This window comes from Rhamphochromis longiceps, linkage group LG4 (genome assembly GCF_057381845.1).
Source record: "Rhamphochromis longiceps isolate RC_006_pf linkage group LG4, R_longiceps_female_GT1.1, whole genome shotgun sequence".
Lineage (NCBI taxonomy): Eukaryota > Metazoa > Chordata > Actinopteri > Cichliformes > Cichlidae > Rhamphochromis > Rhamphochromis longiceps.
The window spans coordinates 36619186-36638832 of record NC_140560.1 but is presented as its reverse complement, the minus strand read 5'-3'; the positions used below and the strand labels follow the sequence as shown (position 1 = coordinate 36638832).

Genomic DNA, 19647 nt, shown 5'->3' with positions numbered 1-19647 from the left:
CTTCTATCATTTAAGAAACATTTCTAAACTGAGCCCCATAGTATCTCATACTGAACTGGAGATTGTTATTTATGCATTCATTTGATCACGATTGAACTACTGTAATTCACTGTTTACATGTCTAAACAAAAGCTCCCTGGAGCGTCTGCAGATTGTCCAAAGTGCTGCAGCAAGGCTTCTGACTAAAACATGTAAGTACTCTCATGTAACACCGTTGCTTATACAGCTGCACTGGCTCCCCGTTGAAGTCAGAGTCCATTTTAAGATACTGGTTCTGACATTTAAAGCTCTTAAAGGACAAGCACCAGCCTACATCACTGAACTTTTACAGCCCTACGTCCCTAGCAGGTCCCTGAGATCTTGTGATCAGGGCCTACTTGTTATTCAGCACACAAGGCTGAAAACCAAGGGAGACGCAGCTTTTGCCACTGTGGAACTCTCTTCCTCAGAACTTAGGATCTGCGGACTCAGTGGTGACTTTTAAAAAAGCAACTAAAAACACGTCTTTTTAGAATTGCATTTTGTTATCTTTTGTCTGTTTTTGTTTTATACCTTGTGAAGCACTTTGTGATATTTTGCTATATAAATAAAATTTTACTTACTTACTTAATAATAATTAATAGGGTGCAACCTGATATAAAAATTAAAGAGAGTTAAAGCATACTTTTAAATGAAAATATTAGGTTACTTAATGATAGAGCATTTAAAACAGTACACCATTTCAAATTTAACAACAAATAATAGAATTTAAAATGAAACGCAGCATTTTAAATTCATTTTAAATTAACAACAGCTAAACACATTAAGAAAAAAGAAGTATTACAGGAGCTTATTTTAATTTTGCATTTTAAGAATAAAGTTAAATCCCATTTTTAAAGAGGAAAAAAGACAGAAAACTTTGAGAAAATATTAAAAACTTCTATAAGATTGTCTTTACTTTTATTACAGAAATGATGTCACCATTAAAATTAAAGGTATGCTCATTTTTGAGCTTTACTGACACTTTCTGCTGAGAAAATACACGTTTTTTTTTATTGCATTTTATTACAGTTTAAAGTTTGTAATGAAGTATGTGCAGCGCGTTAACACAGTCATTAAACAGCCCCCTCTACAGGATAAGGATCATTTTTAAATTCCAAATTCATCTCAGTCGTCTGGGACAAGTAGAAGCTTGAAATGTTATTAGGTTAATGGAAACTACTATTTTGGGGGAGATTTTATAAATTAAAAAGAAATTCGTATGTAAAATGAAAGGAAAATGGTTCCTTACAGAAAGGTCTTGCTTTGTTTCTTCACGTGATAATCCAGCTTCTTCACATCCTCTGCTGTGGTCAAGAGGGGACTTCTGTGTCTACTCCTCGGTGTTGTACCTACATTATCATTTTAATTCCTTTGTTTATATAAAACTTTCATCTGGAACAAATGGTCTGCAGTCCAAGTGTTTTCATACAATTTATCCATCCATTCGCTTATCCTTTTCAGGGTCACGGGGGGCGCTGGAGCCTATCCCAGCTGTCATAGGGCGAGAGGCGGGGTACACCCTGGACAGTTCGCCAGTCTGTCGCAGGGCCAACACAGAGGGACAGACAACCATTCACACCTAGTGGCAATTTGGATTATCCAATTAACCTATCCCCACAAGCTGCATGTCTTTGGACGGTGGGAGGAAGCCGGAGTACCCGGAGAGAACCCACGCAAACACGGGGAGAACATGCAAACTCCACACAGAAAGACCCCGGCCTGATGGTGGAATTGAACTCTGGACCTTCTTGCTGTGCGGCAACAGTGCTAACCACCGTGCCACCGTGCTCCCTACAATTTATACAATAGAATAAATATATTATCAAGTCTGGTTTAGTGTTAGCCAATTTTTGGTTATTTTTTAATGCCAACTCCACGCGCAGACAACATCACTGGTCAGTTGTGACCCTGACCACCATCGTTATGATGATGTAGGAACAACGCCAAGACGGGGATTTCAGATCATGCTACTCTCAAACATAATAGTCCATAACCCCGTAATCTCCCCCACCTAGAACCTCATGTCTATAGCACAACTCGGGACACCTCATCACTGTCCTCCTTCATCCTCTTAACATGTGACATAGACAACATAAAAATAATTTATTCCAGCCTTGTGTTAAGACAGAAGGAAGGGGAAACAACAGAACTGTATAACGTTTTAAACAGGAGAGAGATGCAGCTTGTCTTCTGTTTTTTGCACTCAAAGGACACAAGCCTAGTTAGGTCTATTGAAAATTATGTTCTCAATACATTTCTCTTCATATTTTTGAAAATATTTCATAAAATAAACTCATTTTCTGATCTTTATATAAATAATGTCAAAGAGATTTGACACCCCAGGCTCATCTTTACCCACAAGTGGAGTAAAAGGAGTTAACATCCATCTCTTTATGGTTAAAGACACACAGAGTGTTAAACAGAGTATGTGATTTTGAAACAGTTAATGATTTATAATTATAATCAGAAAATAACCAAGTATAATTCTGATCAATCTAATGAATGAAAACTTAGCGTAACAACATCCCTTACAATCACAAATTTCAGTTTTTGACATGCCTGATTTTTTTCCACCCAGATTCCAGGAGCATTGTTATGACTGTGATGTATCCTTGACTCAGTGTGTGTGTGAGACAGAGAGAGAGAGAGTACAGTGGACAGAGTGTGTGTGCAAAAGAGTGAAATGTGACTCTGGCCCATCATCATGCATGATTCTGAACAAAACAAGTGATACTGAGTATACTGTGAGTCACAAACGTCGAGTCATGCAGAGAAAAAGTATTCCTGAGTTAAAAAGAGATCATGTTAGAATCATCCTACAACAACATTAAGACTGAATGAAAAGTAAAGTCTATTCATTTGTGACGAATAATGAAAGTGACTGAACTTTGCTTTAAATCATGTATTTGAAAGGCTGTAGAGAGAGAGCAGCATGGACTGATGTAGCTGTCATAGATGTCTCGTGGAGATCAAGGAGGGGAGGAGATAGAAGAAGAAACGCATAAACACCCCGTGCAGACGGAATAAGCTGTTCTTCCTCTAGTTTCAGTATCAGAAGATCTCGGATTGGGAATTCACAGTTTAAAATTACAGCAAAAAAACCAACAAAAACAAAAACCGCCAGCGGATAAAGTGCAATACTGTGGACTCACAAATTGCATTTATATATTTTTGGGGCTTTTTTCTGCTTATTTTTTGTTGGATCATAACGTCAAAGCATTTGTCTGTTTCCTGCTGGATTGCAACTTCCAAGGATTTGGCTCCCTTCCAATTTGGATTTTATCGACACGGATGATGACGGATGTATCTGAAGGACTGCACCTGACCTACAAGGCCACCCAGGCAAGCACACCTTAAGAGGGAGCAGGATCGACATTCTGAGGACTATAAAGCTGGATAAGTTCATCCAAGCTATGCAGTGCCTACTGGATGATACTCATAGGATCAGAGACTCGGACTTTGCAAACGGGCTGTTCCAGGCTTTCGTGTATTGGGGATATTTAATGCTCAATATAATAGTTTTTTTTATTAGTAATATTAATATACAAACAAAATGCACCATATATTACACATTCAGAAAATAAACATTCCTTACATATTAGCAATTTTCATACATAGGAAAAAGAAAATATAAAGATGGGGTCACATAATTTAACAGATTATTAACTCACTAAATCAAAATCTTCCACAAAGGAAACAAAAAAGCAGCCTTTTTCTTTTTAACTAAGGTCAAAGATTTAACCAACAGGTTTAAGTCGTTTTTCCAGTGAGCTAGTGTTGGTTTGGTCTTGAAAAAACGACATTAATGTATAAAATGCTTGCACAAGATTAATAACACAGTAACACCATAATTAGCTTTCTTTTCTTTCAAAAACACTCCAAACATTATCATATTTAAGGTAAACGGGGTAATTTGAATCCCACTGGAATAAAGCCAGGTATGAAAATCCAACCAAAATATTTGTATAAAATTGCACAAAAAGAATAGATGGTCCAAATCCTCCTCTTCTGTTTCACAAAATACACAATTACCCGTTTCTATTTTGAATCTATCACCAAGGAGTCTATTTGTCGGGTAAATTTTATTTTTAATTGGACTTCTTTCCCTTTAGGAGGGATAGGGAAGGTGATATAATCAGTTCTTATTTTTTAAATTTCTTCCCTTTGGAAATCTTTTAATATGTAATTACATCTAAGTAAATTTGGAGAATAAAGACTCCTTAATGACAATCTTAGAAACTTATTATTGCATTTAACATCACAAAATCGAATACCATCTATATATAATTGCCTTAACTTGGGGGAGATGTCAGAATATATTATATCATTTACAACTATGTTTTTAAGTGACAATGGAATGGAATTTATAACCCGATTAAATTTACTTTTAGAACATTGGATATTAAACTTTTGGCAAAAATCTTGATGTCCTAGAACATGTCCTTCCTCTTCTACGAAATGGGCAATTGCCCAAACACCTTTTGATAACCAATCTTGAATAAAAATAGATTTTCTGTTCATCAGTATATATCTATTGTTCCAAATTGGGCTATTATGTGGAGTGAAATTATGTTTAAATAACATTTTCCAATAAAGAAGGACCTGTTTATGGAATTCAGAGAGTTTAACAGGTAGCTTAGTAAGCTCAATATAATAGTTAACGACAGAACGGTGTAGTTTTTGTGAATATGGTTCTGTCTTTCAGAACCTGAACGCATCAGTCTTTATCCGCGCCTGCGTGCGTCTGACGTCACTGGGAGTCTCGTTCTTCCTGCGGTTGGAGACCAGAGGGGCTATCTGAAAGCAAACGGAGCTAGCAGCGTTTCTTTATCTTTGCATAGTTTTAAAGACACTGTTGTTATAATCTAATTTCTGTGATCGTGTGATTGTAAGGGACCTTATTAACCGCCAAATTATCTCAGACGCCGTTTTCTCTTCGCCCCCGCCCGGAGAACAAGCTGGTACGTATCAAATACGTTAGCTATATTAGCTTCGCTGTGTGTTGAGAGGCCTTTAGAAACATGGCGTTTAAATTCGCCAGTTGGTAAGGAAACCAAATGTCAGAGAAGCTGCATTTACTCCTTTAATTTTTTATATATAAATATAATCTGCGTGTCCCTTCGGTTCTGTTGGCGTTAGTTATCATAAATGAGTTTATTTAACAATCAGGCGCAACAGCAGGCCTGTTATGGCGCACGTGTTAGTGCGCCAAAAAATTACTGTTAGCGGTAATAAATTCAGATCAAATGAAGAAGAATTGACGTTAAACACGAGCGGAGACGCACACCGACCCACACAGCGTGTACTACCCGGCTCAGAGGCTGCTCCAGCCTTCGGTGATCCGAAGCTTCAAACAAACCCGTGTCAACAAAAAACAAAAAGAGTGCGAGAGACTGATTTGATGATACACCTGTGACAGTCTGAGGCTTGAAACAGGTAGGACTAATAATCACTGCCAGTTTTTAACGCCTACCATTGCGTCGGAATATTTGGTTATTAGCAGCGAAAGCGAGACTATGAGAAAAGTTATAGTTGTCGAACCGTAACCACATCCTGCTGTTCAGGATCAGGGAGCTGTCGGCATAATTGTTTTTCTACTCCTACCATTTTAGTTATTTATTATTTTATTTTTATCTATTTATTTTAAGCCGTATACTAGTGTTTCTATTTTACCTAAATATTGTTGTATTTTTTTTATTTAGTTTGAAGTATTTTTAGATGTTTTTTTTAAATGTAATTCTACAATTACTATTATTTTTAATTTAATTTGGTTTTACTTTGATCTTTACTTTTTCTACAGTACTTTATTCCAGACACATTTTTAAAATATTTATTCTTTTGATTTTTAACATTTTATATTTACCCTTAATTGCTTTTGCAGACTTTTATTTAAGCACAAAGCACAATTTAAAAACGTTAAACATGTCCTTCAAGCGCATTACAACAAAGCCAGAACATGGAAATGACATGACACACACTAAAGTTCTTTTAAAGCTCTTTTCTACTCTACATGAGCACTCAAAGCACTTTATACAGCAGTCATATCATAGTGCTTTCTATACATTCAGGCTCCAAATGCATTAGAGAGCAACTTGCAGATCAGTATCTTGACTGTACAGTCTGTATACAGAGCAGCCAGTGATCGGCCCAACTAACCTTCCTAATAGTAGATGACATGGTGAACCCTGTTCTTTTGAAATTGTGAGAGGTAATGGCTCAAACATGCCAGTGTGGTGGTCCTCGGACAGCTTTGCAGACAGTAGTCTGCACATTGTCTTGTTTGTGCTGCTGTTGGTCCATTAGTGACCCGTGAAGAAGAGCAGAGGTCCAACATTCAAAGAGCTGAAATGAAACCAAGTGTTAAGAACAATAAACGGTGTCCTCTGCTGCCACTGTTTGTGTTTCTTTATATATTTGTTGGTCTTCTGTCATTTGTGGGGACTCCACTGCTGCTCCCTTCCCTGTTCCAACCCACTTTTTAACCAATCAGCATTTGATCTATTTGCATTTGTATTGGTCGGTGTGCATAGAGTCTGCATACACACGCTTCAAAGTTTAAATAATTTATTTTTAGATAATGTAGGTTCTAACACTGCCTTATCAGATGCAGGGAAAACACCAGGTGGCTTTTTGAGACACTCATTCACATTAGTGTTGCAGTGTAGAGCTGGGCGATATGGCCTAAAATTCATATCGCGATATAATTTGAAGCATGTGCGGTAACTATATATATCGCGATATATTCTTTTCTTCTGTATAGCATGTTTTCCACACTATAAGGACTTAAAATCCTTTAATTTTCTCAAAAATCAAGAGTGTGCCTTATGTATGAATTCTGGTTGTGCTTACTGACCTCGAACCGATTTTGGCAGAAATCTGTTAAAAAATGTTTTAGTACAACTTTGGTAAGCAGCACTGCTTGATGGATTGTCAGAGCATTACGGCTGCCGTAGTGAGGAGCTGCGCGGAGTAATCTGGGTCCAAAACTCCGTCTGCTTCAGGTCCCAAAGTCAAACGAACACTAAGAGTTAAAAACTGTCTAAATTCTTTCATCTTTAATAAAATCATCAGCGTTGCTGCTTTAGCAGGTGTAACAATTAAGTTTAACATCCAGACATCCATGAAAACAGAATTTATTAAATTTAACGGAGTTAGAAGTTAACAGGAAGTTAGCTCGCTAGTTTCCACCTAAACATTTCATATCAGAGATTTTTGAAACTAATTAAAACGTACAGCTCTGCTATCACTTCCAACATAAATGAAGACAGAAAACTAAACAGCAGTGACGTTTGCAGGGTTACTGAAGTTGGGCTAGCTGGTATATAATGTTGTGCTACGTGATTGCTAGCGACACAGCTATGTTAGCATAACATTAGCACAGTGAAGCTGGAGGATGAACGCCAACTTTTTTTCCACTCGATAAAAGTTAACGTGAGGGATTCTGGTGGTCAGGGACAAATGCAATCGCATAGCAGGATGCTGTACACGGGGCAAACTTCAGTCAGGAGAACAACTGAGATCATTCATCCACAATACGAGGTTAGTTATTAATATACTGCAACAACATGGGAACAGAGCAGCTGCCAGAGAATTCAGCATTAATGAATCAATGTTACAGAAGTGGAGGAAGCGCAGTTTTTGGCTTTCCCCATATTTCAAAAGTGCTTCATCTCTTTGCTGTGACTGTCGCCCACCATAATTTGCAGAAGATAATGGTTGTAGCCGCTGCAACGCTTTCGACCAAAACAGGCGCAGCTTGATGACATCATCAACATGTGCTATCGCGATAGAGCGGTATAGTCAAAATCTCTGTCGTTGGCCAAATTTATATCGTTTCTATCGCCCACCCCTATTGCAGTGAGTCTTTTTTTTTTCTTTTTAATCTTCAGGTCGTCTCCTTTCTTGAGCTCCATATTTGTTATTCAGTGTTCACTTGGACCTCACCAGCATATCAGGTCCTTTCAATGATCCTGATTGTTGTTTGTTTTTTTTCTACTTATGTTTATTACGTTTTACTGCAGCTGATATCTGATGTTTAATCACTTGCTTCACGTCTTCAGAGCCATGTACAATGGGATTGGCCTGACGACTCCGCGCGGGAGTGGCACCAATGGCTACGTGCAGCGCAACCTATCGAGTCTGCGGGTCAAGCGGCCGCGGGACGAGCGTGGCGGCGAGCGGGATGAGAAGGACCGGGAGAGGCTGGAGAGCCAGCTCAACAGGCAGCCCAATGCCGACATCCTGGAGCACCAGCGGAAGAGGCAGCTGGAGGTGAAGTGTGCTGAGCTGCAGGACATGATGGAGGAGCAAGGGTAAATATGGTTATTGAACTCAAAATGAATCTCTTTATCTAAGCTGCTGTGTGTTTGAAGGTCTCTGCTTCTTGAATCGTGAGGATTTCCAGCTTATTCTTAACTGAGTTTTTTTTTTCTCTCTCTCTCACAAAAATATTGAACCGTGTCTTTAGAAATATGTAATCAGTCCACCCAGATTGCTTCAGTGGGAGGAAGAAAGTACTGGTAGTGCAGCATGCTGTTACACCGACTTCTGCATATTGCTAAATCTTCTTTGTGTGAACGCTCAGGTATTCTGCTGAGGAGATCGAGGAGAAGGTGAACAGTTTCCGCATGATGCTGCAGGAGAAGGAGGAGCCTGCACCCGCCTCCACCGAGAGACCAACGTAAGCATTTATGTCCTCATTAATAACAAAAGAAATCACAAATTGATTCCTTGAAGCAACTTTGGTTGCCTGTTTTCTTTTATTGGTTTCAAGAAACATATTTTTCTATAAACCAGCACCCGGCCTCGTACTTGCTGACCTCATATACAGTTTGCACGGAGGATAATCACACCTGTCAGTTTGTTATTTCTTTTACTTACCGTGAGCTCATTTGACAGCAAGAGGGTTGCAGCGGAAGGAATAAGGCTAAAATTGTCTTGTGTCCATTAATTTAAAAGAACGTCCAGTTAATTACATTTGTAAAATCCTGCCATGTCTTAATATTAGAGCTACAGTGTGATGTTCAGGGGCACCAGCTCATTATTTGCAGAATTTACAGGAAGCTTGGTCTGCACGTGCTACCCAGGTGCCTAAACTGTGGAAAACAGCATGACAGAAACTTCTAATCCTTCAGAGCGTGTTGGTGGGTTTTTACGGTTTCTTCTCAGGGTGACAGAGACACATGCCCTCGCTGCAGCCAACCAGCAGAAGAATGACCGCCTTCGCGCTGCTTTTGGCATCGCCAGCGATTACGTGGACGGATCATCCTTCCACGCTGACCGCAAGGAGAAAGAGAAGGAAAAGAGGGAGCAGGAACGACTGGAGAGGGAGAAGCAACAGCAACAGAAATACACGTGAGGAGGACATAAAAACACCTTCAGAGCCTGAGTGCACATCAAATTAATTATTAATTAATGTTTTGATTATTATTTAGAGTCTGGTTTGTTTGTTTTTTTTCTCTCTCAGGTTGCTGGAAGATTCAGATGAATCAGATTCTCCTCCAAAGAAGCGCAGTCGCAAGAAGAAAAAGAAAAACAAGAGCAGAGACAGGTGAGACGATAAATGAGGGGAAAGCAGAAAAGGTTTTGGCTGCTGAGCGGTGGTCTGATGGTTTTATTTCTTCTCCAAGCAGCTCAGAGAGTCCCTCCCCATCACCTCGCAGAGAGAAGAAGAAATCTAAAAAGAAGAAGAAGAAACGGTATTACACCACTGGGGCTGCCACAAACGATTATTTTGATAGTCGACTAGTCACCGATTATTTATGCGATTAGTCGACTAATCAGATCATCATCCATTGGACGTAAAACTACAGCTTATTGCACCAGCAGCATCTGCTCTTATATAACTATCATTAGCTTACAGCTTTAAGTGTTTAAGGTCTGTGCTAACTAAAAATAAAGACAAAATGATAGTTTATTAAATTTTAATGAAATTTGCAGATTGTTTCAGTGAAGTTTAATAAACTCCTTGCTATCTAAAATATAACAGGACACCGGAGTATATTCTCGAGCATCTCACACTTCTGATAATCAGCTGTCTGCTTGACGTTTATTCAGCTGTGTAAAAACTATAACTTTAATCTCAGCCAAACAGATTTACTCAGGAACAAATAAAATACTTTTAAAAAAAGCCAAACAATAACATTTTTAAGTTATCTAAGTGACTCATATATCATGTTTAACCTGAGTAGCGAAAGACAGCGATGGTTTGAAAACGATCTGCCGGGAGTCCAGTGTTCTCACGGCGCTAGTGACCTAGCCCCCGGCTAGCTATCGAGCTAGTGGGTAACAGACGTCTCTGAAAACGTCGGAGCGCTTTTGAAAATATGTGGTGTCTTGATAAACTGAGCAGATATTTGAGGTTTACACAGCTACATTCTCGCCTGAAAATATGTTAAACGTTTATTTTGTGACCCAGAAAGAATAATAAGAGTAATATTAAAACTAACCAGCTGCTGCCATTGTTGACTACTGCGCTGGGCTGCGCTATGAATTCTGGGACACAGCTTCTTCTTCTTCGGGGTTTAACGGCAGCTGGCATCCTTGTACATGCAGTGCTGCCATCTTCTGTTTCAATCCGTTATTACACTCTTAAATCCTGCTACTTATTCCTGCGTCTTTTGTGATCTTACAAAGCTTCAAACGACGCGTCGACTATTAAATCAGTCGTCGACTGTAATCGTGACAGCCCTATACACCACCATTTATTTTTTTTCATTCATATTCATTTATATCATACAGACTGTCACTGTTAACCTGAAAATCTGTTTTTCAGAGAGGTGTCAGAGGAGGAAGAAGACAGGTAGGTGTTTATCAGACTCTTGTACTTGACAGCCAATCGGCAGCGTTTGATTTTGTCGCTGTTTAAACAGCGTTGTGTCTAACTTTGTCCTTCGCCCTCTTTAAAGTTCGTCAGAGGAAAAAGAGATGGTGTCGAAGAAAAACAGAAAAAAGAGTGAAAGCGCGAGTCCTCCAAAAGCAAAGCCAGGACGAGGCAGGAGCGCTTCCTCCAGCTCTGCTCACAGGTATGACATCAAACAGGAGACGTGCAGGGCCAGCTTTGAGGAACTGGCTGTTCATAATTAACCTTACAGTGCCGTTCGTACTCAGTTTGACACCACTTATCTTCCCTACTGTATCATTTGAGGGAGTTTTTCTAAGTTTTTCTCATTTTATCTTTGTTTTTGTCTTTTGAGAAAAACAAAAGCTTCGTTATTGTATTTGGTAAAATCGTGTCCTACTGGATCTAACCAACAAGGAATAGCTTTGTTTCATGTCACTCTGACCTCGACCCAATATGTGACATTCATGTTTTTAATTCCTAGTCATAAGGTCATGATCTCTTTTCCTTTTGACTTGATTCTGCTTCATGGATCATCACGAAGTATTGTTGTTCTACATGACTACAGACTGAAAAACAGATAAAAGGAACAGATGGGGGGAGATCACGTTTTTTGCTTATAGTTTCTCAGAAATGTGAGGATGTGAAGGCTTTTTTTGCCACGTCACAGTAAACTGGATAGAAAGTTTTACAGACAAAGCAATACATCAGTGAATCCCTTAACTTTAAAAACAGCTTTGACATTTTGGATCAAATTGTTAATTATTAAATCCCCTCCCCCTTACATTAGCAGCAGCCCATCTCCGGCGCCACCAAGATCACGCCAACAGGACCAGACTGGAAGAAACGTTGTTGAAGGTAGAAAAGGCAGTTCTCCAGACAGGAGGAGACGAGGCCATGAGGAGCAGAGCCCAGAACAGGGCGAACGGGTAAGGCTGAGCGTGTGTGGTCACTAATACTATTTAAATATTGATCGACACCTTAAAGTGACGGAAACGCTATTTCATGTCCTCTAGAAGAGGCCCAATCTTCAGAGGGAAAAAGAGCGACCAAGCGAGATGGAGAGGACCTCCAGGAGACACAACTACTCATCCCCTTCTCCCCCACCACAGCTGGCAAAAGCCACAGAGAGAGGAAGGAGGTCCAGGAGCAAGCAGAAGGAGAGTGAGAAAGGGAGGCGCTCAAGAAGCAGAGAAGTGGAGAAAAGAAGGCGTTCCCAGAGTGTGGAGATCATGGAGAAGAGGAGGCGCTCGAGGAGTGTAGAGATGGAGAAGAGGAGGCGCTCGAGGAGTGTAGAGATGGAGAAGAGGAGGCGCTCGAGGAGTGTAGAGATGGAGAAGAGGAGGCGCTCAAGAAGCTTAGAAAATGAGAGGGAAAGATCACGACGTTCAAGAAGCAAGGAGAAGGAGAGAAATAGGCACTCCAGAAGCAGAGACATACAGAGGGGGAGACGATCAAGGAGTCGGGACATGGAAAGGAACAGAGGGCAGCATTTAAGAATAAGAGACACGGAGAGGGTAAGGAGATCGAGGAGTCGAGAGATGGAAAGGGGGAGACGATCAAGGAGCAGAGAAAATGAGGGGGAGAGAAGTAAGCGCTCCAGAAGCAGAGACATGGAGAGGGGAAGAACAGCAAGTCCAGAGATGGAGAGAGGGAGGCGTTCAAGGAGCAGAGAACAGCGGGACAAAGGAAAGGAGAGCATCCCTCAGAGGACAAGACATGACTCCTCCTCATCCCCTTCCCCTTCCCCTCTGAAACAGGAAACAAGGATGGAAAGGAGCAAAGACGGAATTAAACTGGACAAAAAGTCAAGACATGACTCCTCCTCCACGCCTTCGCCTCCCCCTGAAAAAGAGAGAATAAGGAGGGAGAGGAGTAGAGAGAGGGAGCGCAGAACTAATGATCTGCAGTCAGCAGTGCCAAACGAAAGGGACAACAGGAAGGATGCAAGGAGACTTGCGAGAGAGACGCCTCCTCGCCAGCAGAGAAATGACAGGAAGAGGGACGGACAACCATCTCGTGGCTCCTTGTCACCTGCTTCCCACTCACCTGTCACCAATGGACGTCAGAGGGAAAAGGAGAACGACAGGAGAGGAGAAACAGACAGAGAGAGCAACAAGGAGAAGGACAGGCATCTGAACAAGCAGAGGGAAGAAGACAGAGTCCAGGAAGGCAAGAGGAAGCGGGACGAGGTTCGATTGTCCTCAGAAATCAGGCGAGATGAATCAAGGCCTGCCGAGAAGGCGGTGAGTGAAAGACCGGAGGCGAGGGAGAAGCCTGCTGAGAAACGGGAGAGCAGTAGCAGCAGCAGCAGCAGTAGTAGTAGCGGCAGCAATAGCAGCAGCGACAGTGACAGTGATAGCTCCTCATCTTCTTCATCATCTTCCTCCTCCTCCTCGTCCTCATCCTCTGAAGATGAAGGCAAGTCAAAAAAGGCTGGATCCCCACAGAGGGAGAAGGACAGCCTAGGAAAAGCTGCACTGTCCGCCATCGGGATTGCAGTCCAGAGACATTTAGCCAACGGTAAACAGCAAAGCTCGGCCTCTGAGCGCGACACACCCAAAAGCTCCCAGAGGGAGCGAGGAGGAGGAGCAGGGGGAAGAGATGCACCCGAGAGGGAAAGACTGCCTCAAAGAGCTCCGACAGAGGAGTGCTCACGCCGCACCAAAGGCCAGGAACGCTACAGCCCCACACAGATGGACAGTCCCAGCCCACCTCCTTCCCCACCCAGCAGAGCAGGCACCAGAGCAGGCAGGAGATATTCTCCCTCTGAGGCTGATGGTGGGAGGGGGAGAGCAGAGGTAAAGGCTGGGGAAAAGGAGAGAGGGAGGGACAAAGACACAACCAGGGGAGCCACAAGGTCTAGCCCCTTTGCCCGGAGGTCACGCTCTCCACCCCAGAGGAAAGCTACCGTCTCACCCCCCCGTCGCACTCCACCCAGGCAGTATCAGGACCCCCCAGCCCGGTCCAGAAGAGTTTCTCCACCTCCTCCAGCCTGGTCAGACCGAGACAGGCAGAGGCAGAGGGACAGAGACCGGGAGAGGGAGCGAGATAGGATCATCAGGAGGACCAGGTCCAGAAGTCCAAGGAGACGTAGCAGGTCCACTTCAAGAGGTCTAAGAAGACGAAGCCCCCCCAACAGGTAAGAGATAAGCCTACATGTAAGTGTGCAGGGTCTGCAGGGCAGCGTTGTCATGAGGCAACATCCATATTCTCTCACGTTAATGAACAGCCTCACAGGGACGTCATCATCTTATGTTTTATTTTATTTTTTTCTGTGACTGTGCTTGAGCTTGTCTAAGAGCAGTACACGGCTACAGCACGCACCAAATCCTAAGAGTTCCAGTCGTCGGCAACAGAAGGGAAAATTGTACGAAGTAAATCTTGAGTAGGTAACAGATCACATGATGAATATTTAGGGGGCAAATTTACAACCACAGTTCCCCAATAGTTGGGACGCTGAATAAAATGTAATTAAAACAGAATCCAATGATGTGCAAATATCAAACTCTTTCACAATCGAACAAATATCAAATGCTTAAGCTGTGGACATGTGATGGCAGCTGCATGTCTCTGTCAGTCAGTGTTTTCCAAAGATGCACTAATCTTTGGAAAACACAGAGATCACTAATGTGAAACTAATGTTTCTTTCGGTCGTCTTCTTTCCTAATGTTAGTCAGTTTGCAGTGCTGGTGATCAGGTGGTGGGGGGGTGGGGGGGGATGGTGGACAGAGCTGGCACACCTAAACCTTTAAGTGAGGGTGTGTTGGAAACACGAGGCAGAGGCCTGGGTCTATGAGCTCTTCAAGGGTGGGTGCTGCAGGAGCTGCGATGATGGTTGTTCCCTGTTGCGGTAGTAATCCACGATACCAGATGGTGAGCACTAGAGGTGAAGAGATCCATCAAGCTAATGCAGTCCTGTTGGACTTCGTTAGCCTGGGGTGAGGTCACTGAGGCAGCTAACAACTCCTTGGTTTCTGGTCCTCTGGGGTGTGTAAAGTTTTCCCCTGAGTTCCTGAAAGCTCTGGATGTTGCAGGGCTGTCCTGGTTGACATGCCTCTACAAAGTCACATTTTGGGTGGTCTCTGGATTGCCATGTGGGCGTAGCCAGCTGGCAGGAGGCCTCCAGTTTGGCCTCAGATTCTCAACTCTGGTTTTTGCAGATGATGCTGTTAGGCTGGCTTCAGCTCACCTCCAGCTCGCGTTGCAGCAGTTCACAGCTAAGTGTAAGTGAGGATGTCTCCTGGGCGAGGTGTTTTAGGCATGTCCTGTCAGACGAAGGCCCTGGGGCAGACCCAGACCACGCTGGAGAGATTACCTCTGTCTGCTGGCCTAAAAACACCTCGGTCCTGTCCTGATGTATGAACTTCAGATCAGCCCCCTCTAATATTAATTAGGGTTCTGAACTCTTGTATGTACTAACGTGTCATTATAAATAAAAACTTAGTTTACTTCAGATGGAAGTTTATAATCTGACATCATTGTGTGTATTGTGGGCGGCGATCCAATGATGATTTCTGCCATGCTGACTGTGCAGAGTAACAGAGTAAAGTCAAATCTCCCCCCCCCCCCCCAGGCCTCGGCGGTCTCCGTCTCCACAGCGGCGAAGAAGGACAAGTCGCTCGCTCTCACGTGAAAGAGAAAGGGAGAGAGAACGTGAGAGGGTCAGGAGGAGGGAGCTCGAGCAGGAGCGAGAAAGGGAGAAGGAGAAAGAAAGCCTGCAGCCAAAGGATGTTCCCCAACCCCGCAGGTCTTCTTCCTCGTCATCATCTTCTTCCAGCTCCTCTTCTTCCTCTGCGTCCTCACAGTCACCGCCGCCAGAGAGGAAAGACAGCAGAGGACCATCAGAGAGGGACAGGAGAGCAGATCAGCAGGACGAGAGGAGGGAGCAGAAAAGCCGCCCCTCTGCCTCACAGGGCGCTTCTAGAGACTCTTCTCATGCTCCACCCTCAGGTGGGAGAGGCTCACAGTCCGATTCTCGCCGCTCTGAAGTGACCCCGCAAAGATCTCTGGGGAGCAGCCAACCAGACGGCAAGCAGCCGCACCGGGGTCAAAGTGGAAAGCGGTCGCCGCCAGCCAGCCGCCAGCCACCTGAACGAACGGGCAGAAGCGAGAGCGCTGTAAACGGGAAGGAGGCAGAGATGAAGAGCAGCAGCTCCAGCTCCTCTTCATCTTCTTCCTCCTCTTCATCATCATCCTCCTCCTCATCATCATCTTCGTCCTCTTCAGACAGCTCAGATTCTGAAGCCGAGCAGGAGAACGGGTGAGCAGACTGATAATCTGAGCTGACGGTGGAGTTCACTGTGTCCGTCACACCATTAATGAACTAAGACTGTTTTCTCTCCAACAGGAAGGCAGCCAAAGCTAAGAGCTCTGCTTCCTCTTCCTCTGACAACGAGAAGGAAGCAAAGAAGAGAAGGTAAGAAGGGAGGACCACACAAACACTGTTTAATACCTTCACCACAGCAACGACACGTTTATGCTGTTGCTTGAAGTGAAAGTCTCCGGATAGATGGAAAGAAAGAAACACTCAGGAGTAGAACACGTGGAAACAGGAAGTTGCAAAATAGTTTGTTGTTGTTTGTTTTTAATTATCAGTTGTGACATCGCTTTGGGCAACAGTGGCGAGCTGGCAGCTAGCTTAAAGATTTCATGAAAAACATCTCAGTGGTCCTGTAAAATGTCTGTGAAGGTTCTCAGTCATCCAGGTCACCGTAGTCAAAGGAGCTTGCAAAGAAAAGCGTCTGGACTTCTTTAAGTTGCTTGAAGACGTTTCACCTCTCATCCGAGAAGCTTTCTTCAACTGAAGCAGCTTCTTCAACTGAAGCAGCTGCTTCAGTTGAAGAAGCTGCTTCAGTTGAAGAAGCTGCTTCAGTTGAAGAAGCTGCTTCAGTTGAAGAAGCTGCTTCAGTTGAAGAAGCTGCTTCAGTTGAAGAAAGCTTCTCGGATGAGAGGTGAAACGTCTTCAAGCAACTTAAAGAAGTCCAGACGCTTTTCTTTGCAAGCTCCTTTGGTCCTGTAAAATGTTAAACTGCATTAACAGGCAGATAAAATGAACTGTTGCCCAATGAATGTTTTTTTTGTCCTGTGTAGTCACCACTTCTCTGGAAGTTATTGTTATCATACTCGCTGAGCCGTTAGGCGAGTACCGGCCTGCTTCAGCTTTAATGGTTACAGTGATGTTTGATTATACCGAGGTTGCAGCGCAGTAGTCTGATGACAGATTTGTGTTTTGCTCGCAGCCCCATCAGGCCTCAGCGGGTGCCGGCTGATTCGCTGAGAGATTCTCGCTCCCTCAGTTACTCTCCTCCCCGACACGTGAGACCAGTGGCGTCCTCACCGAGCCGCAGGTCTGTAACCACCCGGGACATTTGAACTTGACATAGAGCGACAGCAGCCTATGGTGTCGTTTATTCGTTTTGGTTGGTTTTACAGAATTAGAAAAATTTGTGGAGTAAGTTGTAAATGTATTTTTTAAATGATGCTGAATCTAAAATATATTGAGAGCCTGCTGTGATTACATGTCCTGATTGCTTCAGCAGGCTTATATCTGAATACAATTATTAAAAAATAAACAGGTTGTGTTTAGTGCTGTTTAGTGAGATGTGCAGCAGTAAGTGATGCAGGGCGAGAAGACCAGGAGATTTGCTAGACGTGGAGACCAAACTTTGAAGCCCTTTGAAACCCTTTGGCGGGCGGTTTCAGACCCCCGGGCCACGTGTTTGACACACCTGCCATAAACTGTAAAACAAATAGGAATGAACACATCACCACTTCCTGTCAGGGTACAAAAATGAAGATGGAACATCTCAAATTAACCTCCCTGTTCATATATGCAGATATATCTGCAGAAGCTGGTGCTTTTTGTATCTAATGCACCTGTTTCACATTAGCTGTGTGCTGTTGTGAAACGATTTTGTATGAATAAAGGTTAAAGTGGAGTAGTAGTGGAAAAAGGTCTGGAAATGACTTGTTTTTTCTTAAACTCTTTGCTGGTAGAAGCAGCAACAGACGGTCACCGAACCAATCATCGAGCAGCAGACGAAGGAAGTGAGGCGACAGCAGACGCCTCCCTTCTTCTTCTGTGGTGTTTGAACTGGACTACAACACAAATGCCAGAGCCAGCAGATCTGCATCGCCGGGAGGTCTCCAGTGTTAGTGGGTTTTTGTTTTGTTTTTTTTAAGCAGCGATGGCTCGAGGCTGGCGTGTACGTCTCTTTTTATGAGCTCAGTAAAAAGTTCACCCAGTTAAGTAAAGCGTAACTCTAGCACTGTTCCTCTGTACCTGTACTCTGTGTTGCGTTTCACCTGTAGATATGAGCTGTCTGTATTTTGGTTATCATGTGAGTTCCATTTAATGTGAGCGGAAACTGAAACGTGGTTAATTTCTTTGTTGCAAATGATTAATAACAATAATAAAAGGCAATTGTACATTTTATTTGTCTGGGAGTTTTCTGTTGCTGTGCTTTGTGTCACACTTTAAAGGTACTTTTGTTGTTTTTCTGCAATTTGTGACTTCAACTTTAACCAGGTTTGAGCAGCGGGTGTGTTGCTGTTCTTTTAACTTTTAACACCATTTTCTCAACAGGCTTCTGCTGGAAATACGAATGTTTAACAGCTCACTCGGTCCAATAACGGTCACATCGACTCACTGCGTATGAGAAGTACAACTGAGCATTATTTCAACTTGCATTTCTTAACAGTAAAAAGATGTTTTGAAACTTCCTAGCAGTCACGTTCTGTTAACGCCGAGTGTCAAAGAGGAAATGCACCTTTAAGTAGCAGTAATCAAGGTTTTGTTGTAGTGCAGAGAATTACTTCAGTTTGCTTCTTTTGACTGAACAATTTCAGTTTTTGTCCTCTTATTCAGAAAATGTAACAAGCAATTTTCATACATTAATCCTAGTTTTTAATTTCCTAACACTAAATCTAAGTCTTTCAATGTAAAAGTATTTGTACTGTAGTAACAGATTTAATTTAAAAAAATGATGCAGTGCACGTTTATTTTTATGGTGTAAACATACGGTCATAATTGCTCAGTTTTCACCACAATTGTTCTATAAAAAGCCACAAAAGTCTTTTTATACATTTATCATGAACAAAAACAGGAGCTGAGCAGTTGTTGCCTAACAATCTGTTTTCCTGAAAAAAAAAAAGTCCTGTTCATTCAGTTGAGTTTCACTTCATGTTTCCTTCTTGTTGCCCACGCCCCAGCGTTTGAGAACCGCTACACCACAGTTTAATAATGATGGTAACTGTAAGTGTCTTTGAGCAGGTAGGTTGTATAATTAGCCCAGGTTTTCCTGGAAAAACCAGTGACTCATTTTATGAATGCAGTAATTTTAAAAACGACAATCAAGGCCGCTTTCTGCCCGCTGTGCGCAGATGATTCACCAGAGGAGCAATAAAGCACCAAATGCAACACGACGTGTTCACACATTTTTACGTTTCTCACATGGTGACAGCAGACCAGCCTCTGGCTCCAAAACATGAGCTCAGCTGAATCTGCAAGTTACTGAAAATTACAAGTGTGGAAAAAAAAACGTTTAACACAAAGTATTAAGTGAGTAACAAGTGTAACGTTACAAAATAAAAGCTTGGAGCTCTGAATTTCAAAATAAAGAGTTTTGCAACAGGATACGGTTACAAATCATTTACAGATATAGGGTCACATGTATGTGGGTCACCCGGCTGATTTATTTCCTGCAGTCGTTTGTGACATTTTTCCTTTGGCTTCGTTTCTTAAGCAGCTTTTTAAATGTCCGTAGAATTTCTTGTGAAATACT

At 42.6% G+C, this 19647-nt stretch overlaps 1 protein-coding gene across 6 annotated transcripts; it reads left to right on the top strand.

Annotated features, from left to right (window-relative positions):
* Window positions 1–4774: 4774 nt before the first annotated feature.
* Window positions 4775–18299, top strand: srrm2 (serine/arginine repetitive matrix 2). Of its 6 annotated transcripts, XM_085404810.1 has the most exons (15): window positions 4775–4982; window positions 8082–8333; window positions 8606–8701; window positions 9190–9375; window positions 9488–9571; window positions 9651–9719; window positions 10796–10822; window positions 10929–11045; window positions 11652–11790; window positions 11878–12173; window positions 12207–14003; window positions 15438–16124; window positions 16212–16280; window positions 17104–17211; window positions 17861–18299. In XM_085404810.1, the coding sequence occupies exons 2-15, from the start codon at window positions 8086–8088 to the stop codon at window positions 17913–17915; spliced, it is 3978 nt and encodes a 1325-aa protein (XP_085260936.1). In that variant the 5' UTR covers window positions 4775–4982; window positions 8082–8085; the 3' UTR covers window positions 17916–18299. The 6 variants fall into 6 exon arrangements, with proteins under 6 accessions (XP_085260936.1, XP_085260935.1, XP_085260933.1 ...); XM_085404809.1 differs by having other exon boundaries at window positions 9654–9719; window positions 11655–11790; window positions 11878–14003; XM_085404807.1 differs by having other exon boundaries at window positions 11655–11790; window positions 11878–14003.
* The last annotated feature ends 1348 nt before the right edge of the window (window positions 18300–19647 follow it).